The sequence below is a fragment of the Xenopus tropicalis genome, chromosome 8 (genome assembly GCF_000004195.4).
Source record: "Xenopus tropicalis strain Nigerian chromosome 8, UCB_Xtro_10.0, whole genome shotgun sequence".
Taxonomy (NCBI): domain Eukaryota; kingdom Metazoa; phylum Chordata; class Amphibia; order Anura; family Pipidae; genus Xenopus; species Xenopus tropicalis.
In genome coordinates this window covers 59,513,552-59,534,570 of record NC_030684.2, presented here as the reverse complement: position 1 = coordinate 59,534,570, position 21,019 = coordinate 59,513,552, and the positions used below count along the sequence as shown (strand labels likewise).

At 37.9% G+C, this 21,019-nt stretch overlaps 1 protein-coding gene across 3 annotated transcripts in view; it reads left to right on the top strand.

The window, feature by feature from the left end:
* Positions 1-21,019, top strand: part of kiaa1210 (KIAA1210) — a 72,414-nt gene that overhangs the window by 467 nt on the left and 50,928 nt on the right. Inside the window, exon 1 of one of the 3 annotated variants that reach the window (XM_031890249.1) lies at positions 19,934-20,153. In XM_031890249.1, coding sequence (XP_031746109.1) covers positions 20,107-20,153 — 47 coding nt within the window. In that variant the 5' untranslated portion in view covers positions 19,934-20,106. 3 annotated transcript variants of the gene reach the window in all.

The window sequence follows — 21,019 nt, the reverse complement described above, 5'->3', positions numbered from 1 at the left end:
TCATAAGTCTCTCTATTTAAAGGGAAATGTTGCCATGTTATGTGTTGCAATGTTGTATATACCTCGAGTTGACTTCTTCCAATGTCTCCCTTTTTAAAGAGTACACATAGGTTTGCAATCTACACCATATATATTAGATGAACATTCTGCATTGCAAATATGCAGTTTTATATACTGTGAAGCCTTTTTGGTTATTTCTTAATTTATTGCTTATTATGCATTCAGCTTGTGGTTTTTATATGCTTCAGGATTTAAAGGGGGAGGTGGTAATCCAGCTCATTCTTATGAATATATGCAGGTCTCAGCTGAAATCTCGGTAATATTGGAGTTATTTCACTCACACAGGGCTGGAGTTTTGTTCCTGACATTTCCCATTAGTGTACCTATATAAAGGATATACTGGAAGACTTGCACCCATTATGTGATTGCAAAAATTTTAGCAAAGGCCTGCACAGTATATTTCCAGTTTTCCTACACGAAAGAGAGTTGGCGGGAATATGTCTAATGTGGATCTGTATAGTTCTCAAGAGCACATTTCCCAAAAGTGTACCTATATAAAGGGCAATGTTGGAAAGAATGTACCTAGGGGCACATTCACAAGTACAACAGGTCCAAATAATTTTTTTGCACATTTTGCATATTTTCTGCGATAATGCGACAATTTGTGCGACAAGTTGTGCAACAAAATCGTATTTGTCACACCGAGTACGAAAGTTGCGGGTTCATTCAAGCTTCTTTATTGTGACTTTCCTTGGGCCAGGTTGGAGCTGCAGAGTGCGAATGAATCCTATGGGAGGCTTCCAAAAACATGCACAGAAGGATCAAAAAGTCAAAAAGTTTTTCGTGCCGTTTATGATTGTTGGATACAAAGATTTTGGATTGTACCACAATGTTTTCGTATGACCACAATGTGAATTTTCGCGCAATTAATGCACATCAGAAATTATCGTGGTTAGTCCAAATTTTTTCCAATCGTGCCCCTTAATGTGAAACTGTAGACGTGTAAATAGGGTTAATCAGGAAGATCATTCTATAAACATTTCTTCAACTTTCCTATAGAAGAGAGGGTTGAACCGAGGTGATGTTTATTCATATAAAATTGATAGTTCCCATATAAAAATCTTTACCCAACATTTATAAGATTCAGTAAGACTATTTTCCTGCATTTAAAATGTAAGGCACAGATTTTTAACTGCCAGTTAAGAGTAGACACTCCATTTGTTGCAGAACTACAGCTCTCAGCATGTCTTGCAAGCTCATCTTGTGGGGGGAATGATGAAGCCGCCGTTCTGCAAGAACTTTCTTTAACTCTACTTGGCTGCAGTCCTTCAAGGCCTTAAATTTTGCACAAGATTTTACCATAGGTGGGGGATATCGGGAGAAGATCTGCTCACTTGGCAACATCGCCAAGCGAGCGAATCTGCCTGTGTATGGGGACCTTAAAGACTTTTGTCTTTGTTTCCCTTATGGATTAGTAAGCTTTTCTTTTTAACCGGTACTACTATTTATTGTTTTTGTTCTTGTGTTCCCATCACTTATAAAGCACAATGGAAAGTTAGTTGTGAAAAAAAAAACACATTTGTTATATTTGGCCAGCAGATGTCCCTGCAGGATCTTTAGATCTGTGGATAAACCAGGTCAATCCAAAATATAATACATTTCACATGTTTTGTTAAAGTAAACTTTCTCTCCTAAACATATCCTCCTTTGCAGCTCAGGTACTCGCCAGTGCCCAGGAAATGTAATTACAAAATAATACACTAAAAAAGCAATGTGTGTTGTGAATCATATATGGTAACACATAACTGTAGTGTGGGCCTGAGATTTGCAGGGCCATTTTGCATAGGGGCCTTATGTTATTATTATTATGTTTTCTTGCAAAAAAGTAACTGTTGCCTCTTCTGGATGACAGGATAGTCCCTAAAAAGTGTTGTTGCATTTGGTCAAACTGTGCTACAAACAGAGCAACTTTGATGTTTGTAAATATGATTATATAAAAAGGTATCATAGTACTAAATTACATAGTGCTAATTTTATTTTCCCACTGATCAGTGCTAGATGCCAGGATCCTGAAGAATATAAAGGTGTGGCCCCATTGTAACTTGCACTCTTAAGTCTTTATAAAAATGTTCCTGTTCCTAATAGAACAAAGCACTTGTAGGTAGGGAAATTAATGCAACAATTTGATTGGTTGCCATGGGTTACTGCCTACGAGTAAATTTGCCCAGTGTTGATAACAGCAAACACCCAGTAATGCCATATATTGCACCATGGCAGATCCATATGCTTAACTAAATCCAAATGCTAATTTGTAAAATTTGGGAAGATTGATTGGATAACTGGTAAATTGGCCTGTGCTGATAAATGTTTAGGGACACGGTAAAGGCTGGAACAACCAATTCTCACACTTAACACTATCTGCTCTGTAAGCACCACCACATATTAATCTGGCCAGTGGAGTAACAATGGAGGAAGGTTGTGGGGGAGCCTGGGGCACAGGGGGGCCTGGACCACCAGCTCTGCTTTCTCCATTGTTGCATATAAATCTCCACCGTGGCAGTCCAGTAGGAGAGTTGGCAGAGAGCGGGGATTTATATGCAAGTGGGCAGGGGGGTGCCAAGGGCCTTGTGATTGCAGGGGGGGGCCAGCATAGAGTAGTTACGCTATTGAATCTGGCCCTTGTACTGTCTGTTACATCAGTTATGGATCTTCTGCCCTGTCTTGTGAGGCCTGGAACAGGCTTTGCACAGACCTTTACGCATTACCATTGAGGGGAATCTAGGACACATTAAATATACACTATATCATTTATTCCTTCTTCCATCCCTATAATACAGTAGTCCTATTATTATGTTCCTAGCCCTAAGACTTAATAGATATACATTATATATTAGGGAGGGTCACTTACTGAAATTTGCAGTGCCAGGGTCATTTTAATAAACAGGCAATAGAATAATTTGTCCAAGGCTCACCAAGAGTACTGTGGAACTATAATGTACGTAGTACCATTGTGTGTGTGTATATATATATAATATAAATATATATAATATAAATATATAATGCTTACCATTACCCCTAATGCAATATAAGAACAAACTTTTAGGTGGGGCCCAACAATATAATATGTATCCTGGAGCCAATCATTTTTCAGGGTGGCCCCGGTGATTATGTAAATCATGCATTATAAATAGCACAATGCCTTTGTATTGTAAGGCCATTTATGGCTACAGACACTGACAATGGAAAACAAACTGAGGTTCTAGAATAAAATGTTCAGATCACAGGGATTATACTGTATATCCTTTACAGGATAGCTCCAATCCAGGATTTTGTAATTGGCATTGGAAAGTTTAGTAAGGCAAAAGGAACACCACCGTGGTAGTTTTAAAATATAAAATAGGAGAACTGAAATATGTTTACTATCAAAAGCTGGCCTAGTAAGTTATAAACTTGTACATGCATGTGTACCAACACTATGCATACAGGAACAGTGTGGGCCCCATGCTAGGTATGTTTGGCAAGCTCCTTAATGTTTTTAGGCAAGAATCATAGGAACATCGCTAGTGCTGGGATTTTGAAGTGCTTCCCACAGAGAGTAAAAAAATAATTTAAATGCATTTTTGTGTTTTTAGCATGAAAATAAGTAAGGGATCTAAAACCTGTTATTTGAAGGATAACAATGGTTGGTAACGGGGCATGTATCTATTTACAATCTTTGAATGCTTACAATGAACAGAGCGAAAAAGTTGCTAGTTGGCTGGTATTCTACACACCTGCCTGTTAAAAAAGATTCTTATTATTATTGTTGATGTAATGATAAGAGATAAGGCTGGTAGTTATTTCTGAAAAGTTCCTAACCCCATATGGCATAAATGGCATATTTTTCCAGGGGTAAGTACCTGATCGTGGTGGGTGAGTTCGTTTTTTGGAATCCACTAGCAGCAAAATGATCACATTGAATAAAAATGTGGCTAATACACCACAAATGAATATTTCTTTGGCTAAAATATGCTGGTAGACATATATGCCCATGTGTGCCATAGGCCTTACATGTTCCTATTCTGCATGGAGCTGTCTGGCTTGTTTGTAAAAACTACTTCAGCCTTCACCTTGTGACTGAAGCTGCTCTGTGTAGTTTTACCACAGTGTAAAAATTCCCTTGTCTGTACAGTGGAGGAAGAAGTTACCACTTCTCTAATAATTCTCACAACGATAGCTTATTTAAAGATAAGACCCATATTATAGACTGCACATGACTGTACTCCTCACTCCTCTCCCACATACTTTTTAAAAAAAGAATTAAGGTACACTTAACAATTTCCATGACAGACTCAATTTAACCAGTGATCTGAATATTCATTTTTTCACATATTTGTAAGAAATTCAATGTATCAAAAGAAAGGGGCGATTTTGTGAGAAGGGGTTTATTTTTGAAAACATAGATGTACATGCTGGCGCAGCCTTATATGGAGTATAACTTTGTTATAACAATGTTATGGCTAAGCACAGGCAAATGTCATTGGCGGGGTAATCTTGGATTCTAAAATCAATCCTGAATGGAGGTAATATACAGAGCTCACAGTCATGTTTCTTAGGGTAGCCACCAGTGCCTATAGCTTATGCTCCATTCAATGTACACTTACAGCATTTTTAGGGAAAGTTTATGCAGAAAACATATTTAAACACACAAGCTAAAGTTACTAGGCCAAGTTTGCAGATGCATGTTACTGATTGCTGGTGGGACAAAACACCCAGTCACCACATGTGGTATTGTCCTAACTAAGCCCATTTTTACAGGTCTACCATCATTAGTTTGAAAGGGAATGGTTAACTTGCTCACTTTCCCCTTTTTAATTTTAATGTTGTGCAACCAGAGGATGTTGTCAGGCATAAACAGTATGACAACACTTGATTCTAACAGCCGAATTTAAAGGCATATTGGTGTCAATGTGTCAGGTGAGTGGCTGGCAGGTAGGAGTCTATATACTGTATGACATGGGTAAAGTGGGTATTTGAAAAAACATAAGAAACACGCAAGTCCTTATGCTGGGCTAGTGGTCAGAGGCAGGCAGCAGACAATCATAAGTCTGTCTAACAGGCAGAGGGTCTGGACAGGCAGCAAGCAAGAAGTGTCTGGTAAACAGGCTGAGGTCAGGGGCAGGCTCACCTCTCTTGGTCAAATACGAGGAGATCCAACAAAGTCAAGGGGAACTGGAGCAGAGAAATAAGGTATGGAACAGAAACTAGGCAGGGACACAGGTAAGGACCAGACAGGATCATGGGCAGGAACCAGACAATGGAATCACAGGAACTACGAATAACATGGACAAGATCAGGCTATAAGACTTTATGATCAAGCAACTGAGAGTTGTTTATAGCAGGCTTATAAAGCCCCTTAATGGATTAATTGAAAAAACTTGGCATTCACGGGATGGGTGGAGGAAGAGACCAGCAGGGAAAGGTAACACATGTTCATCAGAATAACTGACCCATCACCAATTCCAAAAATCCCCAATGGCTGAGAAGGTTAATGCACGCATAGTTGTAGACCAGGGTTTGATTCCCAGTTGTTTCTAACACATTTGTATTGTAGAATATGAGGCTCAACATATTTGTGAATATCTATAATTTATAATGTAATTATAATTCTAACTCTTAAGCCTCCATCAGAAGTGGAACTAAGGAGATGTTAATTATTTCTGTATTTTTTTTTCCTCAAGCAACTGACCTCTCTCTCTCTCTCCCTCAGTTCTATATATTGTAAGTTTCATAATGATATTGGTTTTATTTGCTTCCACTTTTCAAACCTGTGCATCTCACTGCTATAGAGAAGTGGGAAAACTATGCAAGTTGGATGTCATACTATATGAGTTGCACTTGGGTTTTTTGGATTGTGAATCGAATGGTAGATGCATGGGATGGGGGCCAAATGTTTGTATCACCCCTGATCCCCCTAGTATGGCATTGCTTGCAAGCATGGGTGCGCTGGCTTTTCTGGCATTTGAAACTCAGAAACTCAATTGACACTCAGAAATGTCACATTAATTATTTTTAATTCTAAAATCACCTATGTACATATGCGTGCAGATGCTTGCGATATGAGTGAATGTGTGTGATTTAAAATGTTTTATCCCTTTCCATTTGATTTACTAACGATCTATCTGATCAACAATTGCTCATAATTGCCTTGTGTGCAGTCATCTTTAAGGGGTAATGCAATCCTGGTGTGGCCAGGAAAAATAAATTGAGAAGAGAAAGGGTAAGGAAGTAGAATAACAGGTTAAAGGGAGGAAAAACAGCTGTTCTTAAAGGGAAATGTTTTGCTTCATACTACCTATTAGTATGTTACAGATGTGCCTCTTCTAAATTATTGATTTGGTCATATTATTTATTTTGCATTGTTTTTGACTGTTTAGCACAGGGGTCCCCAAACTTTATTACCTGTGAGCCATATCATATGTAGAAAGGATTGGGGAGCAACACAAGCGTGCAAAAAGTTCCTGAGGTTGCCAAATAAGGGCTGCTATTGGCTGTTTGGTAGACTCTATATTGACTGGGAGCCTACAGGAAGCTCTGTTTGGCAGTATATCAGGTTTTTGTGCAACCAAAACATACCTCCAAGTCAGGAATTTAAAAATAAGCACCTGCTTTAAGGCCACTGAAATAAACATCCAAGGGGATGGTGAGCAACATGTTGCTAAGGTGCCTTTGAATTGGGATCCCTGGTTTAGTATGACTATTCTACAGTTAGTATTGATGATTTATAGGTTTGTGTGTGCCGGGTTTACTTGGAAGGGTTAAAGTTGATGGACATTTTTCAACCCTATGTAACTATTCTATGTCTTTCCAGCCTGCTGCTGGAAATGCTATCAGGCAGTTAGGGGTCACTGACCCTGGCCACCAGAAAACAAATCAACTGTGAGGATTCTTTATCTTTCTTTTCTGGCCATTGCAATTAAATATTCCAAACCTGACACTGCAGAACAATGTAAATATTTAAAAAAATCACAAAAAATAAAAATTAAAGCTAAATGGGGAATTCTCTCTGAACACTGCTGTCTAAATCATACGACAAATTGATTTAAGATGAATTGCCTCTTTAAGGAAATAAAGACAGTTTTGGAAATATAATTCATTTTATTTCTGCTGAATGCTGGAGAGGGTGCAACCAGGGGCACCAAGGGGAGTCTGGAGGTTCTTCCCAATGTATTGAAGAAGAAACCCCCAACAGCTTCTGCATCTCATACAGATGCAAGATATACAGAAACTACAGCACATAATTAATGAAAAATTAAAAGGTTTTTTTTGTTAACCTGATTTAGAGAATTTCTGGCCTGAGCAACTGGGGAAAAAGGATCTAGATGGTACAATATTGAGGAAGAAGTGGCTGCCACGTTTGGAAGAGTTTAAATTCTTTATTTACCTAGTATAGTAAATGGCAGCTTTGTGGTTGATATAATGTCTCTTGGATTCCTGCTAGCTTTGTGGCCTGGCAGCTGCTTCAGAGTTACTGCTCAGAATATGCTTTCTTTATTTATTTTTACACCCTGTTATAGGGATAGGCAACCTAGCTTTAAGGGAGATAATTTTAATAAAAAAAAACAAAAATACAGAAAACACAAGGATTTTTTTTAGTTTTGGTTTTTAAAGCTTTTATTTATGTTTTCCATGCACATAGCAAAAGTACAGGCTTATAAGAAATTGTATAATATAACATCATTGAATGAGCAGGTTGTTGCTAACAATTTTTGTGTCCTGTGTCTCATTATTCGGGGGAAGAAGAGAAATTAAATGTAAGCCAGGTCCCTTCTCTCTTGGGCACACGACCTACAGAATTATGTTACAATTGCAGAGTGTAAAATAGTGTTTGATCGAGTATCTGATTAAATTAAATAAATATAAAGACATATAGGAACACAGCAAGTTGTTGGGCTGCACTGACTGCAATAAATCGGTTCAGCTCTACTAGTTAGATTGTGTCCCTGATTTTTTTTTTTCCACTTAGAATTTTAGTATCCTTTAGTATAAACCACATTTTATCCTTGATGGAATGGAGAAATTATTAAAATGATGTGTTTCATGAATTTGTTGCCATGATACAGAATGTGGAAGGTTAATGGTGCTTAGATTGTATGTTTTTTTTTTTTTTACTGCTTATTGAGTCCTTTTGGATTAACTCATTGTTTGTTATAAACTGGGCAAACTACTTTCTGAATGGACATTGGTGGCCACATGGACTGTTTTCCTAAAATTGAAGTTTAAACTTAAATATTTCTCTCTCTGGTTCCAACGCAGTTATCCATGCTCAGACTCTGAACAGTTACAACGCAGTTATCAATGCTCAGACTCTGAGCAGTTACAATTTGCTACATTTCTCAGCAGCATCTGTGGAATGTTAGCAACTACTGTATCAATTAATGCATCTGCCTTTAATGAAACTCTGGGATTAGGCTAATGCCACACAGGGCTGATTCTTGGCCTGCAAATAAACCCAGACAAAGAATGAGCCCCTATGCTGGCATCAACATTTTCCCATGCCTGCACCTGGAGCCATTTCGTTTGTAGTCACATTGAGCAGATTTTGTCAGTGAAACGCACATTTTGTATTTCAGCACCAAAACCATGTGCCTGCACCCAGGCCAACACAATGGCTCCAGGTGCAGTCACAGGATAGGGGCTGACTCTGAGCCTGCTGTTATCCACAGGCCGAGAATCAGCCCTGTGTGGTAACAGGTGGCTGATGGGTTATAACCCCGGGGACAGCTTAATTGAAGTTCTGTATAATTGGTGCATTATTTTATACTGTATAAGTTAATATTGCTGTTGTCTATAGCAGGGAACAGGAAGGAAGCAAAAAAACAAGCAGGGAAAATTAAGGAAATGAAAACATGCTTTTAGGTAGTTGCTGGTACTGCTGTGTGTTTGTATGTAACAGTATTCCTTCTCCAAATGACTGTCAGAGGCACCAAGGCTAATATTATTTAGTAAATGTAAGCACTTTTATAGATACAGTATAAGTCCTTCCTGCTGGAGGATGTAAGGTCACAATGAGTAATAATGTATCATAGATGAACAAGTTAAAAAAATGTTCATTATTCCAGAAAATCCTTCATACTACTTTGTAAGTTATACAACAATATAAGTGCACTCAGGGGAAGGAGTCGGGCAGGCGGCGGTAGCCCTGGTGGGCCCTGCACACCCCCTGTCTGACCCTGCTAAATGTTAATGTTCCAGGTCTCGGTAATCCATGCATTGTCCCTATAGGTTAATTAGTAACCCTAAAGGTGGACATAATGTTCAGATTTTAGTCTTTTTCCATCAAATGTTCAGATATCAGTCGTATGTTTAAATGCAACAATCTGAAACTTACATTCAGACACAAATTATAGGACAAAGCCCTTTAAATACAAATTGGATGATGTTCTGAAGAGGAAAGAAGAAATAGTTGACAGACCCCAATCGTACCAAAGTGACTTCCATTGTAGGAACCCCACGGATATTGTCAGATACACAATACATGCACAGATTTTTTTCTTTAGCCAACCAAACTTTTCTACCCTGCCAATGACTGTCAGAGGCACCAATGCTAATATTATTTAGTAAATGTAAGCACTTTTATAGATACAGTATAAATCCTTCCTGCTGGAGGAAGTAAAGTCACAATGAGTAATAATGTATCATAGATGAACAAGTTAAATAAATGTTCATTATTCCAAAAAATCCTTCATACTACTTTGTAAGTTATCTACAAGAATGGTCATTAAATATACATTTACTAAAAGTACTTGTGATATGAATTGTGACTATAACAAGGGCTTCTAATTTACAAATGTGTTTCTCGCGCTTAGCCATCTATTGACTGGAACTGTATGGGCTATGGACTCTTATAACTGTGGGGGAGACTTGGAGAAAGCTCAGTTTGAAATATTGCTATAGCAAACTTAATTTATTTACATGTTGTTTTAAAAAAAAAAAAAAATCACACGCAAGCGTCCCCGACGCTTATGAGTCCTCACTATGCGTGTGATCACTGTGATGGGCGCCTTCTGGATCAGCGCGCCTGATTCGACTAGAAGGCTATGGGGTATAATTCAGCCTTAGTGTACATCGGTATGTTGTTTGTTGTGTTTTTTGTTCTTTATTTAGTCAGCGTTTTTCCCTTTATATGTGTTGTTCTCTATGTTTCCACATCATCCCCCTTGTTTCTGTGATTGTTATTTATTTGTTTTTATATTGTATTTACGTACATTTTTGACACTATGCAGTGTACTTGTAGTTTTTTTCACTTGATGACGTCACGTTTTCCCGCCATTTTGTGTTTATAAGGTGCACCCTCACTGCTTTACTTTGTCTTTGAGAAAGGCTGCTGTGGCAGCTGAAACGTTAGATGCTACTTTGTAAAGATTTATAAATATTATATAATTATAATAATATAATTATATAATTATAATAAAGATTTATTATTTCTTTAAGTCCTGTGAGTGCGGTACCTTCCATTTTCTATATATAGAAAATACAGTCAGTAGAAGAGTACAGTCAGTACTCAAAACGTTGGATTTTTTTGAATACATTTTTTCACTTTATTTATTAAGTCCTTGTGTGTGCGGCTGTCTGTTCATATATTCCCTTATTTTAGCCAGCACCCAGGGCATTTGAACTTTCATAGGGTGTGCTCCACTCTTCCTTGTGTGTGTGTGTGTGTGTGTGTGTGTGTGTGTGTGTGTGTGTGTGTATATATATATATATATATATATATATATATATATATATATATATATTATAAAATAAGGTGCTTGAGAGAGGGTCCGCACTCACAGGACTTACATAAACAAATTATTTTTATTAAAGAGGAGACTAACATTTCGGCTAGCACTCTAGCCTTTATCAAAGTGGTGAATACAACAAACACAGTGTCTAAAAAAGCACAAAGTGGCGGGAAAAAGTGGAGATGCGAGTGCGACTTATGTCCCGCTGATTATATGTGTATACTGTGAAACTAGGTGCCATGAGAAACCACCTCCAACGGCTGAGGTAAAAAAAACGAACAAACACAAAAAACATAAAACAAAAATAACCACGGAAACATAAAAGCTAAATAAACAGTCATAAAAAATCAAAAAATAAATAAATCAAAAATTAACCTCAAAGCAAAAAACCGGACCCGTCCGGGCAGTGTTCAGGGGCAGCTCCAGTCTGAGATTTGTGCATGAATCCCAGTGGTAGATCAGATAGAGCGAGGTAAGTACCAATGAAGAAAAGTTTTGTGTGAGATAACCAACAGAATGAGGTAAGTGACAGGAGTAGAGAGATTGGCAACATGAGAGGGGAAAATATATCACAGAGAGAGAAGTGTACAAGTAAATATGGTTTTCCATAATGTTTACCTTAATAAGAATTAATAGAATATGTGGCATAAATGTAAAATGGACCTTGTCCTGAACGGATCATGTATGACCTCCGTCTGACAAAGCAAGCTATATCAAGGTACTGTGTGTTGTCTCCTCTGGGTAGATATACGCTGTGGCTGTAAATTATGGACAACTCCTGTCCCCCGCACTAGATCCACGAGGGGTCTGCGGAACGAAGTGACTGGTTCACCTGAGCGGAATTAGTTACCTGTAGTTAACGCAGGACCTTAGCCAACTCTGTGTTCCAATTCTGTCACACGCACCAGAGCCGCTATGGGAGACAGTCATCAGAGGAGGTTATATTTGGGCAGTTAGCCCAAGTACAGCTGGTTGGTGAAGCAAGAGGTCCTTGTTGGATGCACCTGCTAGGGGAGTAATTAGGAGCAGAGGGACTGGTTCATTGGAGTGGAATTATGTACCTAGCTATATAGCAGGACATTTGGCCACCTCCGTGTTCCTATTGTGTCGCCACTTGCTCCGGGTCCGTGGTGAAAAAATAATGTTGAATAGCCAATCAATTAGGTCTTACACACGGAAACCCTGTTGTACACTAGAAAACCAGTTAAGAAAAGCATAAGACCCGGAGCGAAAACAGAACCCACATACACCCAAGTGGGAAACACTCGAGACAAAAGTATAAGAGAAGAAAAAACAAAATTAAAAAATATTAAACAGAAAACATACACTGGAATAATTAAATAAAGAATAAAATAAAAAAATTTTTCGAAGAAATTAAATGAAAAATAAAGAGGAGTCAGACCTAAATGCCGAGGGGTCTAAATCAAACCCAGCATATATGTACAGTATTATACTGAACGAAAACACATAATAGTCACATAATGGGTGATGGAGGGATAACACAAATATAGACCATTAACCCCTAGTTTACCAAGAGGAAATGGTACATGGTCTAATGGTCCTTGATTAACATATTATCATGAAAAAAAATAGAATGTTATATGGCAAAAAGTTCAAATTAGTACAAAATAATGCATGACAAGACACAAATCAGCCTATATAAGAGGGGGCTATTAGTGTCATAAGTAATCACAGCAGAACTGAAGAGCCTCAAAAGTCGTATTAGGGTAAATAGAATGGTGCATATGATACCAGTTCATTTAGGCCGAACGGGCCTTCGTCATACGGTCTGTGAAGGTGGTGATAGTTTTGCCCACGTAGAACAACCCACATGGACATTTGATAAAGTATATGATAAATTTTGAGGTGCAAGTTACTCTATGCTTGAAGTGTATTTGTTTACCTGTATGGGGGTGGTTAAAAGTTTCACCAGTCATTAGGCTCCTGCATGTGGTACAAGAGGGCCATCTATAGCAGCCAACTTTGGTAGTGCCCAGCCACGTTGTTGGTTTCTGTGTTTGATAGCATTGTAGCTCATCCGATTTCACCACAAGATCTCTCAGGCTACGACCCCTCTTGTAAGCTATGCGTGGGGGTACACGAAATACTGGAGGCAGGGTCCAGTCTTTAGATAGGACTGACCAGTGGTTATAGATAGCGCAGATGAATGTTTTTTTATCCAGAGTGAAAGTAGTCAGAGAGAGTCTCTCTCCACCCAGATCAGGGGATCTGGACTTCCTGTTTAATATGAGGTCTTCACGTTTATATGTAAGGGCTTTCTGTTTGCAATTAAGAAGATCCTGTAAATCATAACCACGTGCCTGGAACCGACAGATCAAATCATTGAGTTGTTGGTTCAGTTGTACAGGTTGTGAATTATTCCTCACCATCCGGACTATTTAAGAAAAAGGAATGCTTTTAAGGAGGTGTGGGGGGGGTGGCATGAATTTCGATGTAACAAGGTGTTGCGATCTGTACTCTTCCTATATGTGGTGGTGTCAAGACCCTTACCGGACACCGCAATCAAAAGATCCAAGAATTCTTTGTGGGTCAAGGGTGGCTGTAAACCGTATTGTTGTGGGTAACAGATTCAACTCGTCAACCATGTGAAAAAACTGTTCAGGTGTGCCAGTCCATATCAGGAACAGATCATCTATATACCGAAAGAGTTTATAGATGTAAGTCCCATATTTTGGTAGCATGTAAGTTTGCTCGTAATGGGACATATATAGATTTGCAAAAGAGGGAGCTACACACATATATATATATATATATATATATATATATAATATATATATATATATATATATATATATTTCAAAATCCTCCTAAATATACTCATAATTTACCCAAAGTTAATCACCCATATCATCCTCTGGACAGTAAGGTCTATCATATCAGTACACACCCACATATATCACAAATTTTAAGAGACTAGGGGAGTTAATGGGCATATATGACATCTAAGATAGCTGGGTGAGCACCACATCAATGCCCCGATTCAGTCCCAGCTCAATGAGATTTTTAAACCTACCCAATAGATATCTGGAAGAAATCTACTGAGTTGACTGCCAGTGGGCCCATACATCTGCCCCTGTATGGCCAGTTTAAGAGTGCATAAAGCATGTACTGAATGGTACAGTAGTTCTGGGTGAGATTGATCTATAAACTAGACACAGAGCATGGAGACATCTGGGAATAAAGTCCATCTTTTTGTGTGTGCATTTATATTCACTTTCAAAATATGTATCTAATTTAGTATTGAAGAAAACAAATGTTCTTTCCAGCATGTGACAAGAGAGGAATGCTGTGTTGCAATATATCATACTCCTTTAGAATGTTTCGTCTAAATTCCCAACTAATACATTACAGTTTGTGCTATCCTTTACTAGACGTGTCTAATAACAAATACTGCTAAATCTTCAAAATTTCCAAGAAAGAAATGATGACTGTGTATTGTTGGCAGAATATAATACTATGACTTAGAAATTAATTAAACTGAAGTATATTGGCCCCAGGTTAGTTACCTATAGCAGTCAGATGTTTGCTTTCATTAGTTTTACTGCAGTTAACCAATCCATACTGGTTTAAACTATTGGGTAATGGAAAGGCGTTCCTCTACTTAATGACCATTTTGCCACAATAAAACTTTGTAATTTGATTTCTTAAATGTTACAATTCTACTCTTACCATCATAACTGTAAGGTGACCTAAATAAAGCCCAGTAGAGAGAGAATATTATATATAATGTAAGCACATTATTGTATGTTTGCCCATTTATTATTAACAAAAAAAAAATGTGCAGTTTTTCAGCTGCAGCTTAGCTCCCAGTATGCCATGAGTTAATAATAGGGGGTAAAAGGTATACTTTCCAATTATCAGGGCATTCCATTATGATTTTTAATGTATTTGTTGGTAGAAGATACTACATGGTTCATGTGCATTATGCTATTTCATACCAACAATCACTATTTTTGAAAAGGTGAGATCAAAAAGTTTTTTGATCAGTGTAACTTAGCATGAGTCTTTCAAATAAAAGCCTATGGTTCTGTAAACGGTGTTCTAAGATACTGTGGCTTACTGAAAATCCTGCATGGGGATCACAGACTGTCCCACAGTACAGCTTATTAAGTTTATTGTAAAATGTATTTGCATAGCAGATGACAGTAAAATAATTTGTGCAATTTTTAGCTTGTGATGCTACAGGAAATACCAGTCCTCACACAGACAAATATTAAATTACATCCAACTACATTTCACAAAAATTCTTATTGCTGAAATTGTCTGAGAATGTCAGTGAAAGTATCAAAAGCAAATAACAAAAACCTAGTAATGAGATCTGCTCATTTGCCAGGGTCACCAAATACAGTAAATTATCTCCTAGTTTGGCCAAATTAAGCTAGATAACATTAAAGGCCTATAAATACCAATCAGGGAGACCACTACATCTATGGCCGGTGCTAATCTCGCCAAACAGAAGTCAGTTAAGAAGTCAGATCTCCCTCCTCCTTCCTTAGCCGACCAAAATTTTCTACCCTGGCCAATCGACTAAACGACCAATCGCCATGGTAAGAAAATTATCGGACCGATAATTCAGAGCCTACACATGGTCCAAAAATTGGTACATGTATGGCCAGCTTTAGTATGTCCAGCCCCATCTCTATCTGCTGTTCAGTAGCAGTTATCTCTGTTTAGAGCAGGGTGGGCGAGCAAATGGATCATCTTTGCCTCACTGAGCCTTTCATAAAGATTGATTTTTTTGTGGATTTTTCTTTATGGTTGGTCTACTGTTTAATTAAAATATGTACATCTTGTTTTACGCCTCAGATCTCCTTTACATGATAAAAGCTAGCACTCAAGATCATCCTGTATTATTATTTTCACTCTGGATTTACAGCATTGCGCAATAAATACATATATTCTATGTGGGTTTATAAATGATAAACACATATATACTACTCCAGAAAGTATTTCAGTACTGAGGAACTTTGTACAGGTCTTAGGGGGGACTTATTAGCTATGGTGGGTCCACTCTGTAGCTCAAATATACAAAAAAAATCTAGTAGAATTTGGTAATACGCAAATTGTGTGAAATGTGAAAAGTGCCCCTCTGTTCTCACAGTAGGATGTTCCTGTGCCTTTCCATCTGCAGTGTGAACAGGGAAATGTTTGCTTGAAAGGCCTCTCTAGAGAGGGAAGGAATCTCTCTCTGACTGGGAAAAAGTTACTGATATATTTTTTTGAAAGGGGGGGCAGCGTGCATATGATTTGTTAGATCCGTAAACGGGACACGCAGAAATGTATTGCTTTATAGCCTTAGCCTTGCAACATGCACTGCTGGCAAACATAGCAACTCCAATGAGGTCTCATTTATGTCCACAGAATGCAGGCCGAGGGCCTCTTTAAGAGCTAAACTCCATGGGAGCTTTTGTCATACAGTATGGGATTCACAAAATGCATCCTACAAGTCGGATATAGTGACATGGTTCAAAATATAATGGGACTGATAGAAAAATCTGATGTAAGCTACATGAAACATTTGCCATCCGACCCAACACAATATGCCTGTCAGAAGGATACACTGCATGCTGCATCTGCATCCTACAAGATAAAATCTGATGGTGCCTGACAGACTTTTTTTTTCTCAAGTGAGAAAAAGACACCATCCAAGTTTATCTGATCCAACTTTACATTACAGCTATGGAAACCAGATTTTGTAAGATCCTTCAAAATCTTGTACTGTTGCGTCGTGTTGCGTGACAAGATCAGATAAAACCCTATGCACAAAATCTGATCAAAATCTCACGTGCAGTTTAACCCTTTAAGTAGGATTTTAGTATGCATCACTAAGCAATAGGGTGTATGCACACCCCATCATTCAGCGCCAGCTTGGTTGTAATACTAGTTAATTTGGTAACTTGGCTATTGAACTTGCATTGCAAAAGTTATTGAACATCGAACAAATCTTTCTAAAACGAAACACCAATGTATAAAACAAAACCTCCCTGATACTTCATTGCTGCAATTTGGAACTGTACCAGGAGAACAATTATTTCTGTTTATTCATTCATTTTGTTTTGGTTTTGTCTTTCTGAAAAGCCGCACCTAAGGGTTGATTTTTAGTTACTGTGCTGGTTCTTTTTTTCTTTTGCTGGGTAATGCTGATGACGTCCCACTGAAGGGTTAATTGCTTGAGGGGATGGCTTCATCCTGAGCAATCTCTTTTGGGAGACATGGGAAGTCCTTCCCTTGTCTGAATGCAACTGAGAGTTCAGAAATGGGTCATTAATGGCATATGGTATATTTCATCTCATATAAGCCACAGTATCTGTACATGACATTTTTGCTCTGAATTTGTGAAGTGCTGGGCTGAAGGAACAGCTACAAATACAACAGTTACAAATAAAACCGCTTTGAAAATGTGACAACAAAAATGAACGTATTGCTAAATCTAAGCTTTGACATTTAGCTTTATTTATACAATAGTGTTTTAGACTTGAAAAAGCCTTTTCTGCTTTTATTAAAAACTGTACTTAAGCCAAAAAACCCAGTCGCTTGTAACCACCATATGTCCAGCTTCAAATGAAAGTGCTGCCAACTAAGCAGTTAAATGCAGTTCTAAAATTAGTTTCCTTGGTGCTGCAATTCAACTGTCCAACACAATGCATCAAAATCTATTGCACAAGTAGTCACATTGAGTGGTCTACTCTTATTTACACACAGCACATAGTCCTTATACATAGCTTTACAGAGGGATTCAGCCAGTGCAGAACTATGACTGATTGGCTCTCAGAAAACATATCTCATTTGTAAACACAAATTCACACAAATATTAATGCCATTTGTAAAAAGTACTTGCACCACAATTTACACTTCTGTGTACTTTCACTGAGGCCAGTGTACCCACCCTGCCTGCTCAGATGCAGAAGGGCACTCACTGACATCAGGGACACTGGAATTACCGTGACCCTGGATGTGGCTGTAATGCCAGGCTTCCAATGAGAGGTTGCATCAATCACTGCTACATATTTGCAGGAAAGTGAATTACTTGCTAATGCCATTATTGATGCCATGTACATTAGTGATAGCAGGACACGCTAGGAATTCTGAAGAAAATGCTGCATTGTGGTACAAAAACAGCCAATTGCATTGAAAATTGCACTTTACACACAGTGCTGCAAATATGCCTTATTCTATTGATGTCCAGTTTCTTCCATGTGGAAGGCTAGTTATGTGTTAGCCAGGTAATAATGAAACAATAATGCTGGGCCACTCTGTTATAAGTAAGAGGGCTAAGCACAATTAAATTTGCAGTGTAATTAAGTTTCCACTGAAGAATATCACAAGTGAAATTTTGTGACTTTTATCACTTTTATCACATTTAAAAACAAAAAAAAAAAAGTCGTGTGTGTCTGTGTCTATATTGAAGGCTCAGAAAATGCATATAAAAAAGGGTGGAGACCTTTCCTGGGGACAACATTCAGGTCTTCCCAGTAATAATGCTGGCATCCAGCATAATTTTTACCAATCACACCACTTAAATAATTAACTAATATTTGGTAATCCTGTTATCTTGTAATATCATATTTATCTTCTGGTTTCAGAAAGGACAAGGTAAATCATATTTTTAGAAGACAGTTTTCTGAAGCCTCTGCTTTCTCCTGTAAGTCATTTGCCTGTGGTGAAGCAACCTTGTTATCAATAGCACTGCAACCCATGTCTGTGTTTAAGCTAAAACTTCCTGGCGACTGTGTTTGTTAAATGAAGGGAAAGAACATAAACCCTGATGGCTGAAATACACTCATGCCATCACATCAATCAACTTCAGACCACCAGAGGGGAAGCTAAAAAGTGTATGAAGGCAATTTGTTAAGAATCTCTTTTGGGGAGCTAATGGACCCAAGACATGCCTGGCAGCTTAAGTCCTACAGTCTTCATGAAGACTTCATAAAGTGTTTTAGAGTGATTTTATGCTTATAATATTTTACTATAGAACAAAAAACAAAATGCTTTTGGATACGGTGACATTGCTTGCTTGCAGAGGTTCTTCCCTCTCGTCTGATTCTTCATTGTTTTAACTGTGTAGGACTGCATGCAAACTCCTAGCTATCAATATCTTTAGAACAATGTTATTGAATGACCACCAGTTCACTAAATTAATTTTCTAACAATGTACACATCTGCAAGTCCAAAGGCTTCCTGTACACATCAATGCTGCTATGATGATTTGGCAAGTGGTACTGATGGGTGCTATAGGCCAGTGTCATATATGTATATATAAAACCATGAAAAAACAAAAATCCTCCCCAGCCTCCAGACCTACCAGTGAATATCAGCGGCAGAGCTGGTGGGGTGAGGGGTCACACATGTGCGTGACGTCACTTTAGGAGCTAATTCTGATGCTAATAACAATGGCATTAAGCATCATTTGTACTGGCCAAACTGGCAAAATACCAGCTGGGTGGCTGCAAAGTGGTTAAAGCATGAGCAGCCAGTTTATAATGCATGCAGAATATTCTATCAATATTTTTATTTCTATGCATGAGTTGCTGCTATCATCCATACAGTTTACCTCTTCTATGGCTTTTTCAGTGTTCCGTAAACCAATAGGATATACTGTCAATTTAATTTATATAAAATGTATGCAGTTGATATGTATGTGTGTGTGTGTGTGTGTATATATATATATATATATATATATATATATATATATATATATATATAATATATATATATATATATATATATATATATATATATATATATATATATATATATATATATCTATATATATCTATCTCGATATAGATATATATAAAATCAGGAACTATTTATAGACTGACATTTATATATCGGTATAATTTTGAAATGGCAGAAATGTAAGAAACACTTCTTACTCCCAGTGTAACCAAATTACTTTCAGAAAAATATTCCAGCTCCAATAAATTCACAAAGCAGACATGTCAGTCAGAAATGCTCCCACATGAGCCCGAAGAAAAGGCACAGCTTGCAGCAGTTGGTAATCCCCCTTTGGGTAGGTCTGACGCCCAGGCAAGACTTTATGCTGTGCAGAATTAGGATGCTGTTTTCACACAGCCCAGCCAGAGGAAGAGCTGGAGAATGGGAAAGGGGAGGTCACACAGCACTGTGCCTATCCATTTATGGAACAAGCACAGCCTTCCTCATTCCCCGATGGAGAGCTCGCTGGCCTGCCCCTCTTAGCTGAGGCTTGTATCTCGACATGCTAGGTGCTACATGTGTGGGGATTTACAGGGCTGCATCCTAAGGACTAACTGCAACTCACAGAGAGGCGACTGAATGACAGGCCTGCAATAAGTGAATGCCAGTGTGCTCAGACAATGTCTGCATTGTACAGTTGTCTGAAAGGTAAAAAGTAAGTGACTCTTCTTCTTTTGTTCTTCTGTATTACAAAGAAAGGGCTGGAGTTGAAAAAAAAACAACTGTCTGCTAAATTGCATCTATGAATATTTAAACAAATTTTGTAGTTCTTTCTGTGGCATATTAGTGCATCTTGGGGTCTTACGGTTTAAAGAAGTAGGGGGCTAATATATATTCTCTATAGTGCTGTATACATTCTGCTATAGATTAGAAACACAGTTATGTTTCCCGTGAGTAGAAGTGGTTTTATTAAATTGTACTGTCCGGTGCTATACAAGTGCTGAACTGATCCAGAGGTTTTCGTTTTAAAAGCCTTGGCAGAGAAGCAGAGACTTTCTGTGAACTATGAGAATGACCAAGGAGAGTAAAAAAAAATGTGTGTGTATGTGTTATATATATATATATATATATATATATATATATATATATATATATATATATATATATATATATATATATATATATATATATATATATAATATATGTGCATCTTTCATGTGTTAGAAGTTCTTTGATCCGGTACCCTCTGCTCATAGGTGGTGGGAAATTGTAAATAGGAATTGACAGTGGAGAGCAGAATAAAACAGCCAGTGTCCTTAAGATTCTAGTCTATGAACATAGTAGGATCAAATTATGCCAGCCTGGCTATTTACATTTTTTTACTAACCACAGAGCAGGGACTTCCAAACAGTGTCCATTCAGCTGTTATTGAAACACAACTCTCAGCATCACCTGACAGCCAGACACTAGAACACATGGGACTTACCCATAGCAGGTTAAGTCAGGTAGATATCAAGGTACTTTTTATAAACAAAAACTAATTGTATGTCATATTTGAGTAAGGCTTTTGAAAT